The following is an 18,642-nucleotide window of genomic DNA, read 5'->3' as shown; positions in this document are numbered from 1 at the left end:
GCAGGCTTCTATCAAACTATCCAACCCATGCCAGCAAGGAAGGAGGACGTATGATGACGATGATTGATATATATATATATATATATATATATCTATGGACACATAAGAGGTGCAGCAACATCAAAGGCAGGTTAACTAGCAAGTTAGTTTTTGTTTGTGGCAGATGTTCAGGTGCAATAAAGACTGTAAGCAAACAGGAAACAACTTCTATCTCATTCCAGGGTGAAAAACTAGAGGTAGTCGATAGCTTCCGCTATCTGGGCGACCAAGTTAGTAGTGGGGGTGGGTGCGCTGAAAGTGTAGCTGCTAGAATAAGAATAGCCTGGGCAAAGTTTAGAGAGCTCTTACCCCTGCTGGCGACAAAGGGACTCTCACTCAGAGTAAAAGGCAGACTGTATGACGCATGCGTACGAACAGCCATGCTACATGGCAGTGAAACATGGGCTGTAACTGCTGAGGACATACGTAAGCTCACAAGGAATGAAGCCAGTATGCTCCGTTGGATGTGTAATGTCAATGTGAATACCCGTCAGAGTGTAAGTATCTTGAGAGAAAAGCTGAACATTAGAAGCATCAGTTGTGGTGTGCAAGAGAGACGATTGCGCTGGTATGGACATGTGGTGAGAATGGATGAGGATAGCTGTGTGAAAAAATGCCACACCCTAACAGTTGAGGGAACCCGTGGAAGAGGTAGGCCCAGGAAGACCTGGGCTGAGGTGGTGAGGCAAGACCTTCGTACATTGGGCCTCACCGAGGCGATGACTACTGACCGAGACCTTTGGAAATGTGCTGTGCGTGAGAAGACCCGGCAAGCTAAGTAAGACCGTTGCCAGTGCCCCTGGACTGGCTCTTGTGCGGGTGGCACATGAGATGCACCATTTTGAGCGTGGCCGTTGCCAGTACCGCCTGACTGACTCCCGTAGGATTTTCGAGTGAGATCGTTGCCAGTGCCCCTGGACTGGTTTGTGCGGGTGGCACATAAAAGACACCATTTCGAGCGTGGCCGTTTTCGTGCGGGTGACACGTAAAAGCACCCACTACACTCTCTGAGTGGTTGGCGTTAGGAAGGGCATCCAGCTGTAGAAACTCTGCCAAATTAGATTGGAGCCTGGTGTTGCCATCCGGTTTCACCAGTCCTCAGTCAAATCGTCCAACCCATGCTAGCATGGAAAGCGGATGTTAAACGATGATGATGATGATGATATATTGCACTTTTGATCCCCAGACCGGGCGTTGTGGGTGTTTATTGAGTGAAAACACCTAAAGCTCCTCGAGGCTCTGGCAGGGAGTGGTGGCGAACCCTGCTATACTCTTTCACCACAACTACTACACTCTCGGAGTGGTTGGCGTTAGGAAGAGCATTCAGCTGTAGAAACTCTGCCAGATCAGATTGGAGCCTGGTGCAGCCATCTGGTTCCCCAGTCCTCAGTCAAATCGTCCAACCCATGCTAGCATGGAAAGTGGACGTCAAACGATGATGATGATGATAATATATATAAACTGAAAGAGAGAAAAATGGGTTGCAGAACTCACTCTGGTTGTTTTAGTTTGGTAGTATCATCTACTAGTATGCGAATACCATCAGACCATGGAATTGGTGCCCATTTTATGACTTCCAGCACAGCAGAAATTTTTTGCTAAAAGACACAAAAAAATGACTTTTGTCTCGCATGTCTGTTTCACAATATTGTTTATTTCTAGTAGTGATAAACATGACCTAAGTGTAGTTTAAGCCAACTCCAGAAAGACCTCAAAGCATTTAACCGTTCAACATTCAGATTTCTCTGTCAAATGTTATGCTAATTTATTCACATTGATTTGAATTAAGTCATGCATTACCTGTTTGTAGCTTTGAGATTTCAATGAACTGATTGTTTATTTTTAGAGTAATGCTTTAGGTAGGGTAGGTATGAGAGGCCAGATCTGAACATCAAAAAGAGAGAATATTTAGGGCTGATCTTTTACCCTTTATCTTTTCCTCGTTTCAGTCACCTGACTGCAGCCATGCTGGAGCACCACCATGAAGGATTTTGAGTTGAATGTATCGATCCCAGCACTTTCGTCTGCCATTATATTGAATTCAAATTCTGCTGAGGCCGACTTTGCCTTTCATGCTTTTGGGGTCGATTAAATAAGTACCAGTTAATCACTGGGACTGATGTAATCGACATAATCCTTTTTGTCCCCTCTATGTTTAGCCCCCTGTGGGCAATAAAGAAATAAATACAGTAATACAGTGTCTGACTAATTCTGCCATCTGCAATTCTTATCAAAATGTATTGAAATGCCCAGTTAATTGTTTTTGATGGCATATGAGACATAATTGTGTTTTTCTAGAAAAATGTCTTAATAATGAAAAAAACTGGATCCTATATGTGAAGTTGGGCTAATATTATATGCTTTAACCCTTTCATTACTATATTTATTTTGAGATTCTCTGTGTTTCTTTCAATTATACTTTAAATATAACAAAGAATTAATTCAAAACTTATGGAAACATACTCAGAGCCAGAACCGGTTTCAGCCAGGTCATTAAGGAAAGGGTTAAAGCACTAAAAACCTTTTTTCCTAAGGCACGTAAAAAGCACCCACTACACTCTCGGAGTGGTTGGCATTAAGAAGGGCATCCAGTTATAGAAACTTTACCAGATCAGATTGGAGCCAGGTGCAGCCTCCTGGCTTGCCACGTCCAACCCATGCCAGCATGAAAAGCTGGACGTTAAACTATGATGATGATGTACTGCTGAAATTTGAGTGCATCCAATATGCCCGAGTGTCTTTTGTGCCAGTAAATATGGTAATGGTTTTCAAGTAAAGCTAAATGATGCATTAAAAATGGTGACTGCTAAGAAAAAGAGAAAAAAAAAAACAAATAGAGGATTCAACACAATAATAACAAGACAATAAAAGTCAAAATAGTTCAACAGCCAGTAGAACTAGCAGAACAGGTTAACAATACTAACTTTTACATCAGAAATATAACCAATGACAGCCAAAGCTTTCGATTCCCAATGTGCGTGGCCAAGATAGTTGATGCAGTGAGTTCGTTCGAGAAGATCCTAGAAAAACCAAAAAGAATATTCAGAAGAAGAATTACAATAAATCAACAAATGTTTTGGGAGATGTTAACCATTTAGCATTCAGGTTTCTCAGTCAAATGTGATGTGTACATATTCACACTGTTTTGAAATAATCATGGATTATTTTGCAGCGTCAAGACTTCAGTGATGCGATTGTTTGTTTTTTGAATGATATTGTAGGGTAGGTGTGAGAGGCCAGAGTCGACTAGTCTGAACATACAACATGTAAAAGCACCCAGTACACTCTGTAAAGTGGCTGGCATTAGGAAGGGCATCCAGTTGTAGAAACCATACCAGAACAGGCTGGAGTCTGGTACACCTGCCACCCAGCATGCCAGCTCTGGCCACACTGTTCAACCCATGCCAGCATGGACAACAAATGTTAAATGATGATGATGAACAGAATATTTTGACAAGATACAACTAGTTTAAATGCTGAAGGCTTAAAGACATGTACTGTTGGGAGAGCTAGTTGATCGTGGTGTCAGCATACCAGTACCATACACTAGCAAAGAAAGAGCAATTGTTATACAATGATGCAATCAACCGATAGCATAGACTGCTTCCCTCTCCACTGCAGCCCTGCTCAGTTGAAGGGGATCATAGCCTTGCAAGCCGTATAGTGATCTCACTTGTACTGGTGTCACAAAATAGGAACCCAAATACACTCTGTAAAGTGGTTGGCATTAAGAAGGGCATCCAGCTGTAGCAACCACAGGAACAAAATGCACTCTTTGGACCAGTCTTTGGATCCTCTTGAAATTGTACAACCCATGCCTTCGTGAACCACAGATGTTAAATGAATATAATGAAAGGGATAACTGTGGTACAGAAATGGTTAGTAATTGAAGAAAAAACAAGTATCTGAAATTCTGAATTTCTATGAAATGGTCACAAAATATAGAGGATAGTAACATTTCATATAAAAAAGAGAAATGCTCAATAACAACAAGACCAACAACATTCATACTTTAATATATTTGCAGAATATGTCATCCTCATTGAGTTGGTATTCTTTTATATATGGGTGGATAACTTCCTTGAGGGTTTTGTCCATCAATTCTATGGCCACCAAGCGATCCAGCATCCGAAAGACAACCGACTCAATAGTTTCCTGAATGTAAAAGAAAATGAATAACATTAAACTAACAAGGTTTATCTTTAACTTTTTTAACAAATGAAAATTCAGTAAGTGCAACAAAAGCAATATTGGATTAAAACAGCAATCTGTGTATCATACTTAAAGCAAACACATCATAGAAAGCTTAATTAACTGCACTATTCATCTGAAGGTATTTACTGAAGTAACTGTTGCAAGTTACTTGGCAACTCTGCTGGTACCAGTGCCACATAAAAAGCAACTGTGCCAGTGCCTTATAAAATGCACCCATGCTGGTGGCACGTAAAAACATCTAGTAAAGTGGCTGGATTTAGGAAGGGCATCCAGCTGTAGAATCCATGCCGAAACAGACAACTGAAGCCTGGACAGCTCTTATTTCTTTACTGCCCACACGGGGCTAAACATAGGAGGGACAAACAAGGACAGACAAAGGGATTATGTTGATTACATCGACCCCAGTGCGTAACTGGTACTTAATTTATCGACCTCGGCGGAATTTGAACTCAGAACGTAAACACAGACGAAATACTGCTAAGCATTTTGCCCAGCGTGCTAACGATTCTGCCAGCTCACCGCCTGGACAGCTCTTGTCAAACTGTTCAACCATGCCAGCATGGAAAACGGACGTTAAATGATGATGATAATGATATGCAACTAATAAGGGAGACGTGAAAAATTAAGTGATGTCTGTGCTTGTTTAAGTTAGAGGAAAGACTTTGTACAGAGCCAATCCCACTAAATTACATGTGTTTGCCCACAAAGAACTAGTTTAAACCATTGGATGCAAAGTTGCAAGTGTCATATCAGGGGTGGTTGCAAATCGATGTAATCGACCCCTGTACTCAGCTGGTACATATTTTACCCCCCCCCCCCCTCCCCGCCCCAGGATGAAAGGCAGAGTCGACATTGTAATAATAATCTGGAAATACTGAAGGAGATAAAGAAAGAAAACAAAAAAAAAAACAAAAAAGCCATAAATGTTACCTGTGCAAAACTTGCAGCTGTCATTTTACAGTTGTACTTCGTATAAAGGCCTTCCAGTTGGCGGAATACAGTGATTAAGTTGATCAGCGGGGTTAAAGTTATCCTGAAGTTGGTGTATGTCTGTAAAAGCCAGAAAATAACAACGAAATGCATGAAATATAGCAAATTTGACATGGTTAATAATACTGACCTGCTTCGAGTACTTATTCTATTTTTTGTTATTTATTCCTTTACTTGTTTCGGTCATTTGACTATGGCCATGCTGGAGCACCACCTTTGTTCGAACAAATTGACCCCAGGACTTTGCTAAGTTACAGGGATGTAAACACACCAACATCGGTTGTCAAGCGAAGGTAGGGGGACAAACACAGATACACACATATATACATACATACACACACATATACATACGTATATATATATATATATATATATATATATATATATATATATATAGAGAGAGAGAGAGAGAGAGGGTGATAAATTGAATATTAATTCAATTTAAAACCAAGTGGCCTAGCATATAAAAAAATCTGAAAATTCAGAAAAAATTGTATTGTATATATATATATATATGTATATATATATATATATATATATATATATATATATATATATATATATATATATATATATATACATACATACACACACATGATGGGCTTCTTTTAGTTTCTGTCTACCAAATCCACTCACAAGGCTTTGGTCAGCCTGAGACTATAGTGGAAGACACTTGCCCAACATGCCACACAGTGGGACTGAACTCGGAACCATGTCGTTGGGAAGCAAACTTCTTACCACACAGCCATGCCACCAAGTTTGGGGGAATGGGGTAGGTCGATGTAATTAACCCCAGTACCCAACAGGTACATATTTTATTGACCCCCCCAAACGGATGAAAGGCAAAGTCGACATAATAATAATAATAATAATAATAATAATCTGGAAATACTGAAGGAGACAAAGTTAAGGAAAGACGGCAGCAGAAGTGTAGGGAGCTCTGAGAAGAGGTAATATCAAAGGGGCTCGGACCCTTAAGTGGTAGAGTGGACAGGCATCACTGGCCCCTCACTCAGCCCCTAAATATTACACTCTGATGTAGCACCTCAGATGACAGGCTAAAGCACATGAGGGAGTGGTGTTGACATGGCAAAATTAAATGGGCAAAGGAGATGTGGCAATGGCCGAGAAGACTAAAGATCAGGTGTTTGTGACTGAAGGGGAGCCACTCTACACTTTGTGGACCTTGGCTAGCAATCAACAGAAGAAAATCCACACAAAATGCAAGTGGTTGAACTTCAAGATAGCAACGTGGCCTTGGAAAAGGAAATTCTCAAACCACAAAAACGGTTCAAGGAGGAAAATGAATTACAGTAGTTAGGGCAACAGGTATTCCCTCAACCTTCGATTGAAAGATGCACTGAGGGTGGCTGCTGCCGACGGATCCTACTGTAGAAAGATAGAACGTCTTGCAGAAGATATGGTCCTTCAACTTGAACAGGTAGACAATAAATCTGGAGAAGAGCTCAGATCATAGCAACCACAGCTATTTGTTGTTGGCACTCTGTCGCTTACGACGTCGAGGGTTCCAGTTGATCCGATCAACGGAACAGCCTGCTCGTGAAATTAACGAAGTGGCTGAGCACTCCACAGACACGTGTACCCTTAACGTAGTTCTCGGGAATATTCAGCGTGACACAGTGTGACAAGGCTGACCCTTTGAATTATAGGCACAACAGAAACGGGAAGAAAGAGTGAGAGAAAGTTGTGGTGGAAGAGTACAGCAGGGTTTGCCACCATCCCCTGCTGGAGCCTCGTGGAGCTTTAGGTGTTTTCGCTCAATAAACACTCACAATGCCCGGTCTGGGAATCGAAACCGCGAGTCCGCTGCCCTAACCACTGGGCCATTGTGCCTCCACCGCAACCACAGCCAAGATAGGAATAAAATACAAAAGCGATGGTGATAAGATCATGAAGCTGTAGCGGTATTGTAAAGTTGATGATTTAATGAAGGACCAACCTGTAACTTGTGAAATCTTACCTTGAGAGCTGTCTCAGAAGGTGTTGACATGCATTGGTCGGAGGACATGTTTAACAAACTGGTAAACTTCTTATAGAAAGTTTCCATCACACACAGAGCGTTTGATGGCCATTCAGCCTAGAATAAAAACAGTAAAATGAAAGTCTTCATTATCATAATCAAATATTCCTAATTACATAACAATTACGATACTAATAACAGATGGTCTCTTTCTAATGTAGGTTGACCACTGATAGTTATACCATTTTTTGAAACTCTGAGAAACAAATCCCTAGATCCCTTTTATGAAGCATGCATCCACTCTTAGAATGATAATACCAAAGCCAAGTCATTGGGAAGTCAGTTTTATTACACATTCATGCAGCCTATATCTGTAAATGAATAACAAAGTTATCAAGAGAAAAACTCTAGATTCCACAATAGACATGCAAAATTCTTGACAGTGATACCACAAACAGCGAGCCTTTACATGATCATACAACCAGCCAGAAATAGCAAAAAAAGGTGGCGAGCTGGCAGAAACGTTAGCACGCCGGGCGGAATGCTTACTGGTATTTTGTCTGCCGCTACGTTCTGAATTCAAATTCTGCCGAGGTTGACTTTGCCTTTCATCCTTTCGGGATCGATAAATTAAGTACAAGTTACGCACTGGAGCCGATGTAATCGACTTAATCCGTTTGTCTGTCCTTGTTTGTCCCATCTATGTTTAGCCCCTTGTGGGCAATAAAGAAATAGGAAACGTTAACACGCCGGGCGAAATGCTTAGCGGTATTTCATCCGTCTTTACGTTCTGAGTTCAAAATCTGCCGAAGTCGATTTTGCCTTTCATACTTTCAGGGTCGATAAATTAAGTACCAGTTGCGTACTGGGGTCGATCTAATCGACTTAATCCGTTTGTCTGTCCCCTCTATGTTTTGCCCCTTGTGGGCAATAAAGAAATAAGAAATAGCAAAAAAAAAAAAAAAAAAAAACCCTCAAATCACACCCTACCATTTTATCAATGACAACATTTGATAAGGCGGCAGCAGCAGTGGCGTCATCGTCATCATCATCATCTAATGTCAGTTTTCCATGCTGTCATGTGTTGGATGGTTTCACACTTTCTGGTAAGCTGCAGGACTGCATTAAAGCTCCAATGTCAGTCACTTTACAGTATGTAATGGGGAGGAATTTCCAGTTTGGCTCAATCAGAGTAGTGTTCTTTGTCCAGAGTCACAAAACCCCAGTAAGAAGGGAACCTAAGCCTTGAAAGTCAGTGGATACCAAAGAATTTTTTTTTCTACCCAACCCTCTGACAAGGGAGACAAAAAAACAAAGACGTTACCTTCTCATAAATTTCCATGTTTTTTATTTTGAGAATAATCCAGGATATGAGCACATTCTGTAATAGAGAAGAGTGATGGATGAAGAAGCCATTTTCAAAGAGAAGGTAGATGATGGTAGGTAGGTGTGTGTGTGTGAGAGAGAGAGAGAGAGAGAGAGAGAGAGAGAGAGAGAGAGAGAGAGAGAGAGAGAGAGAAAGAGTAGTGGTAGACAGAACAGGAAGTAGAAAGTAAAACGAGAGATAGTTTTCTCCTGGTTTTTTTTTTTGTGTAAGTCAAATCCTTTGCTTACAGCAAATAAAGTTGGATAATTTCTGTGCTGATGACAGCTATTGAGCCAGAAACACAGGTCCATGAGCGTCTCCAGAGAGTAAAACTATCCTTTTCCTTAATGGCAGGTCAGTTTTAGAGAAATTCTTTATTTTTGAGACAGTCACCCCTTCTCAAGTTGAGTTCCTCTTAATTGTCATTTAGTAATTTTATGATACATCTGCCAGGTAAAGTAATTCCCTTCTCCCACTATTTATAGTCAGTCATGTTCTCACAGTATATTGGAAATAAATGACACTGCTAGTATGACAATGACACACACACAACAATCACGTGATGTCAAGTAAACAGAAACACACACGCACATGTTTTTGAAAAAAAATTGAGTAATGAAAGTGCTTACACACACACACACACAATGTGCAAATTTTATATCAAAAGATAAGCGTCGTTCTGTTTATCTAAGACATTTTTAAAACAGTTAACATTTAAGAAAATCTTTCTTTAAATACTGTATCATGACTGCACCAAGCAATTTTGTACACATGTAGGTGTATGAGTCTGGATCCACTCACAGGGCTCTGGTTGGCCTGGAGATATAGTAGGAAAGAGGGAGAGAGACAGAAAGAGTCGAAGCAGTGGTAAACAGAACAAGAAGCAGAAAATAGAAGACACCTACCCAAGGTGCCATACAGTGGGACTGAACCTGAAACCCTATGGTTGCAAAGCAAACTTCTTAACCACATAGCAATGTCTGATCTATTCAGTATTAAGTAAATCAGGAGCTGAAACAATCAGAAAGACACACACGCGATGATTGAAACTGGTTATGATAGAAACTAAGAATCTTACCAAACTACGTGGAATCACTCTAATAACATACGGGATGAAATCTTCCAGTAACCATGCCTGCAGCTGGGTGATGCTGACATGGAGTGGTAGACTGTTTAGCATCAGTTCCAGGGAGTCAACAGAATGCAATCTCGCAATTTCATGCTTGAAGATAGATGGACAAAGAAGAAAGTGAGAAAGTAAAATGAAAACCGACCTCAAATTATAAAAATTCATTTAGAAATCTCACTTTATTACACACAGGTACAAAGCCTCGGACATTGAGAGTGATGAAACAGCTGAATATATGAAGCTCATTATGCCAGTGACTGTTTTAACCTTTAGCATACAGTAGTTACATCATGTCACAGTATGAGTTTTCTCCCCTGTAGTAACAGGGGAAACAATTCTAAAGAAAATGCAGCATGCTAAAGGTTAATTTAAGAACATGAAGGCATGAAAGTAGAAATTGTAATTAAAGGCTTTAATTGAGATTACTTTGAGGCAGGAAGTTTGTATCAAAGAAGTTGGGGTGGTATCATTAAAAGGGTTAAAGAAACCTTCTATAACTTACATGGTGCCTTCTCCAAATTGTAAACGCTACATGAAGTAACTCGCTATGGAAAGAGTTGATTATCTTGTGAAAGAGATCGGCCTTCTTGAAATCTTCCCATACTTCTGCTCTGTTAGACAAAAATAAATAAATAAAATGAAAATGATGGAGAAAAAAAAAAAAGAAACAGAGAATGACAGGAAATTCTTCAGTTTTAGATTGTAGAGACATACAAAAAAAAGATAAATTCTCTTACTTGTAATATTTACGACCAAGCGCAAAACAGAAAGTGTAGAAACGATAGAGCACCTGCTTCACCTAAAAGAGAAAGAGAGAGAGTGAGAGAGAATGTGTTATTACTCAGTTACTGGCTCATGCCAACATCCTACTCCATCATTTTGCAGTATCCAATACAAAGGAACTGATGCCTCTAGATACACTATACCACAGCCAGCCACCTAAATGCTACTAGCCAACATCCTATTTGTGCATATGGGTTGAAGAAGATAGTGTTGATGATGTGTTAGGGGTACCCTTATGTTACAGGGAGGTGAATATAAGAGAAGCAGTACAGGATAGGGGTGAGTGGGTAACCATTCAAAATAATAATTTTTGTTAATCTTACTTTATTTAAGAGAGTGTTGTCTAATTCAGTCTTTTCGTTGGCTGGTTTGTTGGTCAACTGAAAAACGAAACAAATACCGAACATTTCAAAAACTGGAAAAAGATACAAAACCAAAATGGATATGACAAGCTCTTTCCTACAATAGTTTGGGTTTTGCATAAAATCATCGCTATCATCATCATTTTAACATTTAGGAAGGGCATCCAGCTGTAGAAACCTTGCCAGATCAGATTGGAGCCTGGTGCAGCTGCTGGCTCTCCAGACCTCAGCCAAACTGTCCAACCCATGCCAGCATGGTAAATGGACATTAAACTATGATTATGATGGATTTTCTATGCTGGCATGGGTTGGGTGGGTTGACAGGAGCTGGCCAGTCAGAGAACTGTACCAGGTCCCAATTGTCTGTTTTGGCATGGTTTCTACACCTGGATGCCCTTCCTAATGTCATCCACTTTACAGAGTGTACTGGGTGCTTTTGTACATGGAACCAGCACCAGTACTATTACATGACACCAGCACAGGTGCTTTATACGTGACACTGGAAGATGATAGAATAAAGTTAGTCTGTTAACTAGATATAGGGTGACGATGCTGATACAGAGTGCGTTTGGCAGTGAAAAGGCCTTTAAAATATCAGTGATACCTATATAATACAGAATAAACAAGGATGATGAACTCTACAAAGTACACAAACTGGATGGAATATGTACTTACCCGTAACTTGATGTATTCTAGTAATTTGTGTGTGTCTGAGAAAGTGGTCAAACTTGTGGAGAGGCACAATTGCACAACAAAATGGTCATCCTGAAAAGAAAAGCAAGAATCAAAACAAACAAAATCAGTCAGTGTCACTAAATAGGATTTTATGATCATCTACTTTGTTAACAACTGGAACTGATGGAAAAGTCAACCCACTACAAACCACTCAATCATCATCATCATCGTTTAACGTCCGCTTTCCATGCTAGCATGGGTTGGACGATTTGACTGAGGACTGGTGAACCAGATGACTACACCAGGCTCCAATCTGATCTGGCAGAGTTTCTACAGCTGGATGCTCTTCCTGACGCCAACCCACTTTACAGAGTGTATTGGGTGCTCTTTGTGTGGCACTGGCAAGGATGTCTTCCACACGATGCAGGCACAAGTGCTTTTTCCATGGTGCTGATACAGGTGTTTTCTTATGTGGCACCTCAAAGTCGCAAAGTAGTGTGCAAGACAATATTTGTTGAAGCAATACCTTTCCCTAGTTTAAAAATATATAAATTGTCCCTCACCTAAAAAAGAAAAAAAGATTATCCTGTGATGCTGTTGAACAAACAGAGAGGACGCACCTGAGAGTATTGCCAAGAGTAAGGCAACCTCTTTAATGACATGTCATAAACAGACGGTATGAGGGAGACGTGGTCCCTGACTAATCAACAAAGGGAGTAACCATGAAATAAAGTCTGATTTGATGTGCAACAACCAGTCCAAACCATGCAAGCATGGAATTAACCACCAGAAAGACGTTGTGGGAGCAACTGTTTTACATCTTGATAGCTTGCGAAGTTTCTCTGTGTGTGTGTGTATATTTGTGTGTCTGTGTGTCTCTCCACCATCCGAGTGAGAGGGTGTTTTCATGGAGTACTTGTTTCTACAGTTGGATGCCCTTCACTGACCACTCAAGCATGAAAAAAACGAAAGAGAAAAAGGATAGATGGTTAGAGAGAGAGAGAAAATATCTATGTTGGCAGGAGAAGATAAGAATGAAATCAAATAGAAGGAAGAATTCTGTACTTACTTTAACCAGCTTGAGAAGAGGCCACAGCTTATTCGTCAGTTCTTCTTTATTGTCGACAGTGTCTTCTCTCCATGGAGACAGCATATCTAAAATATGCTTTAAATGAGCTTTGTGGAGAGACTGTAAAAAGAAATGGCATTTAGACATTTTGTTTTGGTATAAATATGTGAACATTTTTACCCTACAAGTATATACTGGCACTCTGTTGGTTATGACGAGGGTTCCAGTTAATCCGATTGAAGGAACAACCTGTTCCATTGATCGCAAGTGACTGAGTACTCCACAAACATGCATACCCTTAACATAGTTTTCAAGGGGATTCAGCTTGACACAGAATGTGACAAGGTTGGGTTTTTGAATTTAGAAGTACAACTCACTTTTGCAAGTCGAATGAACTGGAGCAACAAGAAATAAAGTGCCTTGCTCAAGGATACAATGTGTTGCAGGGAATTGAACTCATGACCTTACAACCATGAGCTGAATACCTCAACCGCCACGTGCCTTCACACAAATATACAAGTTGCCATTGCAGTAACAATCTATAGTCTATTGAACAGTTGAATATTTCTTCTGTTTACAATGATCATACTGGGTACTACAGAGCCAGAGGCGGTTTCAGCCGGGTTGGTATCAAAAGAGTTAATGTTACTCTGGTTGTCAGAAAATGTATTAAATGAAGACAATAAAGTAAATAGCATTAGGTTGTTTTTCCATAGAAGATTGTAAGAAGTGAAACTTGGTCAACAAGCAGAAATCTAAATAAGACAAATACCATTTACCTGTATGTCAAGGCCATACTGTTCTGCAAAATTCTTGGCTTCTTCAAAGCGCATCTTACGAAGCAAAGTCTGAAACCTGAAATGCATATGAAAATAATACAAATAATATAAACTCTCTCTTTCTCCATGTATATACACACACACAAGCATGATTTCATAATTTATAACACAGAAGATAATTTGACGATAAAATAGCAATGGTCAACGAACCGTGTTTCTGCATCACTTTCTGTTATGAGACGAAATCGCAAGGATTCAAAACTCTCAGGATTTCTATAGAAAAAGACCGACAAATAAATAAAATGTGGTTATGTTAGAAAACCTTTTTGGTATCGTTAAGTTAGAGAATACACAGGTAAAAGGTGCAGTTTATTTCATATTGTAATATCTACAATGTGATCTAGTTGCATCCTGTTCTACATTACAAGCAACATTCTAATTGTCACCACTTAATCTACCTAAAAGCAAATTCCATCTAACCCATGCAAGCATGGAAAAGTGGATGTTAAATGATGAAAATGTTTAGACAAAAACATCTTACTTACATCAGATCTGTACAACCTTCGACAATATTCAAATTCTCCTGCAAATAAACAATTCTAGACATCAGAATTTCGTTTTCATTAGTTTGCTGTGGTGGAATTTTTCATAGCTAAGTAAGGCCTTTATCAAGTGATGGATTACCTGTTCTGGCACTTTGTTGGTTACGACGATCAGGATTCCAGTTGATCTGATCAACAACGGAAGAGCCTGCTCGTGAAATTAACATGCAACTGGCCGAGCAATCCACAAATTATTGATTGTGGATACCTGTACATGACTTAACACAATATGAACTGTTATGCTCCAGCATGGATCATCAAAACATAATTGGACCCAGAACCAAAGTTGATTACTGACTCAGGTAAAAGAAGTCCATAGGTGAGGCTGAGTACCTGAACAAACAGCTTCCTGTCACATTCCTCAAATCAGAGGATGTCTATACTTCGTTTTTGCTCTTTTAAGCAAATTCTGTTTAATATAAAGTGAGACCAGTTAACGATTTATTAAAGGACCTGGTATAGATGTTGTAAACAAGACACAAATATTAGCCATTTTGGCTAATAATCTGATGCCTTCATCATTATTAGTTAACCATTTCTAAATGATGGTACAAATATAATATGATGATGATGATATAATTTTAAATTTTGGCACAAGGTCAGGGGAAGGGTTAAGTTGATTATATTGATCCCAGTGCTCAACTGGTACTTACTTTATTAACCCTGAAAGAATGAAAGGTGAAGTTGGCCCTAGCAGATTTTGAACTCAAAATGTAAAGATGGATGAAATCCTGCTAAGCACTTTAACGATTCTGCCAGTTCGCATGTTAATGATTCAGCGTGGCATGTTAACGGTCCTGCCAGCTCACCACCCTTGGCACAGATATTATAACGAATCTACCCGAGCATCTAGCATTTATTTCATCCAAGGATGGCACACCCTGCCACATCTTCACTACAGTCCTCTCTCTTTTCCAACAGGTGAAACCATGTATCTCCTCTAAAAGCAACACATCTGTCTAAGGCACCATGCCGTAGGACTGAACCTGAAACCACGTGGTTGCTAAGCGAGCTTCTTAACCACATAGCCATGTTAGCACCTCTTAAAAAAAGAAGAAATTTAAAATTAGAGAAAGAACCTACCTGGGTAGAATTTGATTGAGTGAGCTCAACGACTGCACCCAGTTTTAATTGGTAGATACATTCAAAACCAGGCAGCTGTCGTACTTCTAGAAAAGTTTCACTGGGTTTCTCCTTCCTCAGGATAACAACTCGAATATTTTTGAGGCTAAAAAACAGATTAAAACAACAGATTAAAAGGAGGATTATAGCCAGAATAATTAATATGCATTTGATTTTAGTAGCTGAATAACAATTTAAACATCTTTTCGAAACTCTGATTTATATTAGTTTTAAGCAGATTTACATTCCTCATCATCATTTAACCCATGGCAGCATGGAAAGCAGACGCTAAATGATGATGATAATGATATCAATGTACATATGTATGTGTGTGCGTGAATGTCTTTGTGTTTGTGGCCGCCACTGCCACCACCACCAAATCCTCCTATTCTGCTTCACCCTCTGTTGGTGTGTTTATGCTTCCATAAATTGCTAAATCAGTAAAGGAGACCAAGAGAATAAGTACCAGATTCATCATCATCATTTAACGTCTGGTGTCCATGGTGGCATAGGTCGGATGATTTGACCAGGGCTGGAAAGCTGAGGGGCTGCACCAGACACCAGTCTGATTTGGCATGGTTTTCTACGGCTTGATGCCCTTCCTAACGCCAACCACTCTGAGAGTGTAATGGGCGCTTTTACGTGCCACCAGTATGTGTCACAACTATGATTTCACTTGGCTTGATGGGTCTTCTCAAGCATGGAACATTACCAATGTTAAATATGAATAAATAAGCATAACATTTGACAAAGCAATGTGAATGCTAACGAGTTAAATGAATTAGTTTACCTTGAGCTTGATAAAGCACTTGTATCCAGAACGTTGAATCCTTTCACAGTCAAGTTTGAGAAAATTTCTAAAAGAATCAAAGAAGTGGCATCCCAGAGGCTCAGAGTTTCCTGCAGACAGACAAAAAGAAAGAAAAGATAAAAAAAACAAACAAAAAAAACAAGATGTTATAACAAAACACACCAGCGGTTTGGCAAAAGAGACCGCTAGAATAAGTACTAGGCATACAAAGAATAAGTCCTGGGGTCGATTTGCTCAACTAAAGGCAGTGCTCCAGCATGGCCACAGTCAAATGACTGAAACAAGTAAAAGAGATTTGACAGAGTAATCTGAATGCGAGATGGACAAACTTTCTGTCAATCATCATCATCGTTTAAAGTCTGCTTTCCATGCTAGCATGGGTTGGACAATTTGACTGAGGACTGGCAAGCCAGAAGGCTGCACCAGGCTCCAATCTGATCTGGCAGAGTTTCTACAGCTGGATGCCCTTCCTAACGCCAACCACTTGGAGAGTGTAGTGGGTGCTTTTACGTGCCACCAGCACACGATACTGGCAACAGCCACGCTCAAAACGGTGTTTTTTACGTGCCACCTGTACGTGAGCCAGTCCAGCAGCACCGGCAACAACCTCGCTGGAATGTTTTTCAAACGTGCCACCAGCACAAGTGCTAGAAGGCAACGCTGGTAATGATTATGCTCAAATGGTGCTATTTACGGGCCACTAGCATGGAAGCTAGACAGCTGTTTTAAATGTATAGGTCCCTTCATTTCTTTTGATGTACTCCCTTATGCTTCAGTGGCCTCAAGCTTTGTCTGGGACAAAATCATATAAAGAGAGAGAAGAAAAATTGTCAAACCACAGACTACTCACATTTTTATCCAGAACGAAGAAATATTTCCCATTCAATGTTGTCTGAATGGACTTAATACCAACATCTACAAAAGCGGAATACAGCATTCTTGATCAGGTGAAGTGAAGACATTAACAAGATGTCTGATATGCAAATAATTTTCATGGCAGAGTAAAAGCTATCTAACAAAGAAAGAAAACAAACAAACTGTTTGTTGTTGGAATGGGAATATTGCTGCTGCCTAAACTATGGCCTGCAGTCTGGTACTGGTCCAGAACATACACACACAAAACCCAACCCTTTTGGGTTTCAACAAAAGAGAATAATTGTTCTGTTATATATGGAATCATTAAGAAATGCTGTAGGTGTCTGAAATAGAGCTTATTCAGTTGTAATTGAGAAGCTTGCTTCCTAACCATGTGGTCTTGGGTTCAGTCCCATTGCACAGCACCTTGGGGAAGTGTTTTTCTACTGTAGTCTTGAGACTGGATTTGGGAGATGGAAACTGAAAGAAGCTTGTTGCACCGTGTGTATGTAGGCATGATTGTGTGTGTGTGTGTATGAGTGCATGTAGGCATGAGTGTGTGTGTGTGTGTGTGTGTGTGAGAGTACCCTGGTCTAGATGTCACATGATTGATGGAAAATGAGCACCAAGCAAGGCTGTTGTTTCCAGTCTTCTGTGAAAAATGTGCCTTGCTATGGGAAAACAATATCTAGCTTGGAAGCTGGGTAGGGTTGGCGACCAAAAAGGGCAACTGACTGTAGAATGTCTATCTCCACAAATTCTGGCTGATCCATGCAAGCATTAAAAAGCGGATGTTAAATGAGGAAGACATCATTTGCAAACCCTTTCAGTCACAATTAGGCAGATGATCATCAAGTTATAAAACCGTGACATGCATAACAACAAAGATGAGTGAATTTTCTGTCCCGTTGCTCGTGTCCGATCATGAAAGAAGGTGAAAGGAGGCAAAATGCCGTGTGATCCATGAAACTCCTAGAAACAGGGGTAAACACCCACATGTAGTAAAATGTTGATGACGATGTGTTATCTAATTGGAACAAGAAAACAAAAAAAGTAACTAACTGTTTAGTTGCGCGTTTTCCACTTCGTCAGTTATTTTCAATTTGCCGTCTGTCCAAATCCACCTGGCTAAGACAGCTGGACCATTGCCCTAAAGGAAAGAGAAAGTGAAACACTTCAACAAAGAACAAAAGGGTAAGTCCAATATTGGTGGAATTTCAACCCAGAATGTAAAGTGCAGTAGTTGAATACAGTATATTTTGTCTAATGCTCTACTGACCCTATCGTACCACCTCCTTAAAATGGATCTAAAAGAAATAACAATCAGTCATTTAATTTGAAACAAGAAAAATTATTAAGTTGACAGCATACAAGTACTTCATTGTATTACTACTGCATAAATCTCTCTGAGAGATTTAGAAATGTATTATTTCTAAGAAAAATTATTTAAGGAGATAGCATACTGCTGTAATAATATTCTTATCTGCTACAATTACATCTGTGGCACCATTACGATGTATTTTAGAGGTTTCGGAACGGAAGGCCAATCTCTTGTAAAGTTTGCTTGCAAGGTCTTCTGAAATTTGAAAAGAATATAAAATTAGATCAATGTAAAATTGAATAAGTTTAACCTGTTTTGTCATCATCTATACTAGAACAAAGTTTGAGGAACGACATGAAAAGCAATTAAAGTCTATATTGTCTAGAAAATTCTTTAAAATTCCAGTTTAATATATTTTTATTCAAAATGAGGTTTTTAAATTATTTTATCATTGAAGATTTCAAGCACATGGTTCAATCAGAAAAACTAATTTTAGTTCAACGAGATAGTCATCTTGCACTGCGAGTGAGAGTATTTAACATC

General features: G+C 39.7%; 1 protein-coding gene across 1 annotated transcript in view; it reads right to left on the bottom strand.

Moving 5' to 3' along the window:
- LOC106868228 (kinetochore-associated protein 1) overlaps positions 1 to 18,642 on the bottom strand; it is a 67,630-nt gene that overhangs the window by 39,338 nt on the left and 9,650 nt on the right. The window contains exons 7-26 of the mRNA XM_089351555.1: positions 18,242 to 18,354; positions 17,841 to 17,928; positions 16,774 to 16,838; positions 15,903 to 16,012; positions 15,074 to 15,218; positions 13,934 to 13,971; positions 13,599 to 13,661; positions 13,389 to 13,464; positions 12,610 to 12,729; positions 11,541 to 11,630; positions 10,827 to 10,883; positions 10,458 to 10,519; positions 10,223 to 10,331; positions 9,670 to 9,813; positions 8,550 to 8,606; positions 7,226 to 7,342; positions 5,185 to 5,304; positions 4,051 to 4,194; positions 2,964 to 3,059; positions 1,534 to 1,637 (exon numbers count right to left, since the gene is read on the bottom strand). Of these exons, the coding sequence (XP_089207681.1) occupies positions 1,534 to 1,637; positions 2,964 to 3,059; positions 4,051 to 4,194; positions 5,185 to 5,304; positions 7,226 to 7,342; positions 8,550 to 8,606; positions 9,670 to 9,813; positions 10,223 to 10,331; positions 10,458 to 10,519; positions 10,827 to 10,883; positions 11,541 to 11,630; positions 12,610 to 12,729; positions 13,389 to 13,464; positions 13,599 to 13,661; positions 13,934 to 13,971; positions 15,074 to 15,218; positions 15,903 to 16,012; positions 16,774 to 16,838; positions 17,841 to 17,928; positions 18,242 to 18,354 (1,918 nt within the window). The remainder of the gene's footprint in view (positions 1 to 1,533; positions 1,638 to 2,963; positions 3,060 to 4,050; positions 4,195 to 5,184; positions 5,305 to 7,225; positions 7,343 to 8,549; positions 8,607 to 9,669; positions 9,814 to 10,222; positions 10,332 to 10,457; positions 10,520 to 10,826; positions 10,884 to 11,540; positions 11,631 to 12,609; positions 12,730 to 13,388; positions 13,465 to 13,598; positions 13,662 to 13,933; positions 13,972 to 15,073; positions 15,219 to 15,902; positions 16,013 to 16,773; positions 16,839 to 17,840; positions 17,929 to 18,241; positions 18,355 to 18,642) is intronic.

The sequence above is a fragment of the Octopus bimaculoides genome, chromosome 4 (assembly GCF_046866305.1).
Source record: "Octopus bimaculoides isolate indiv1 chromosome 4, ASM4686630v1, whole genome shotgun sequence".
Classification (NCBI taxonomy): domain Eukaryota; kingdom Metazoa; phylum Mollusca; class Cephalopoda; order Octopoda; family Octopodidae; genus Octopus; species Octopus bimaculoides.
Note: the sequence above shows the minus strand (reverse complement) of the source record. Positions and strands in the feature narration are given on the sequence as shown.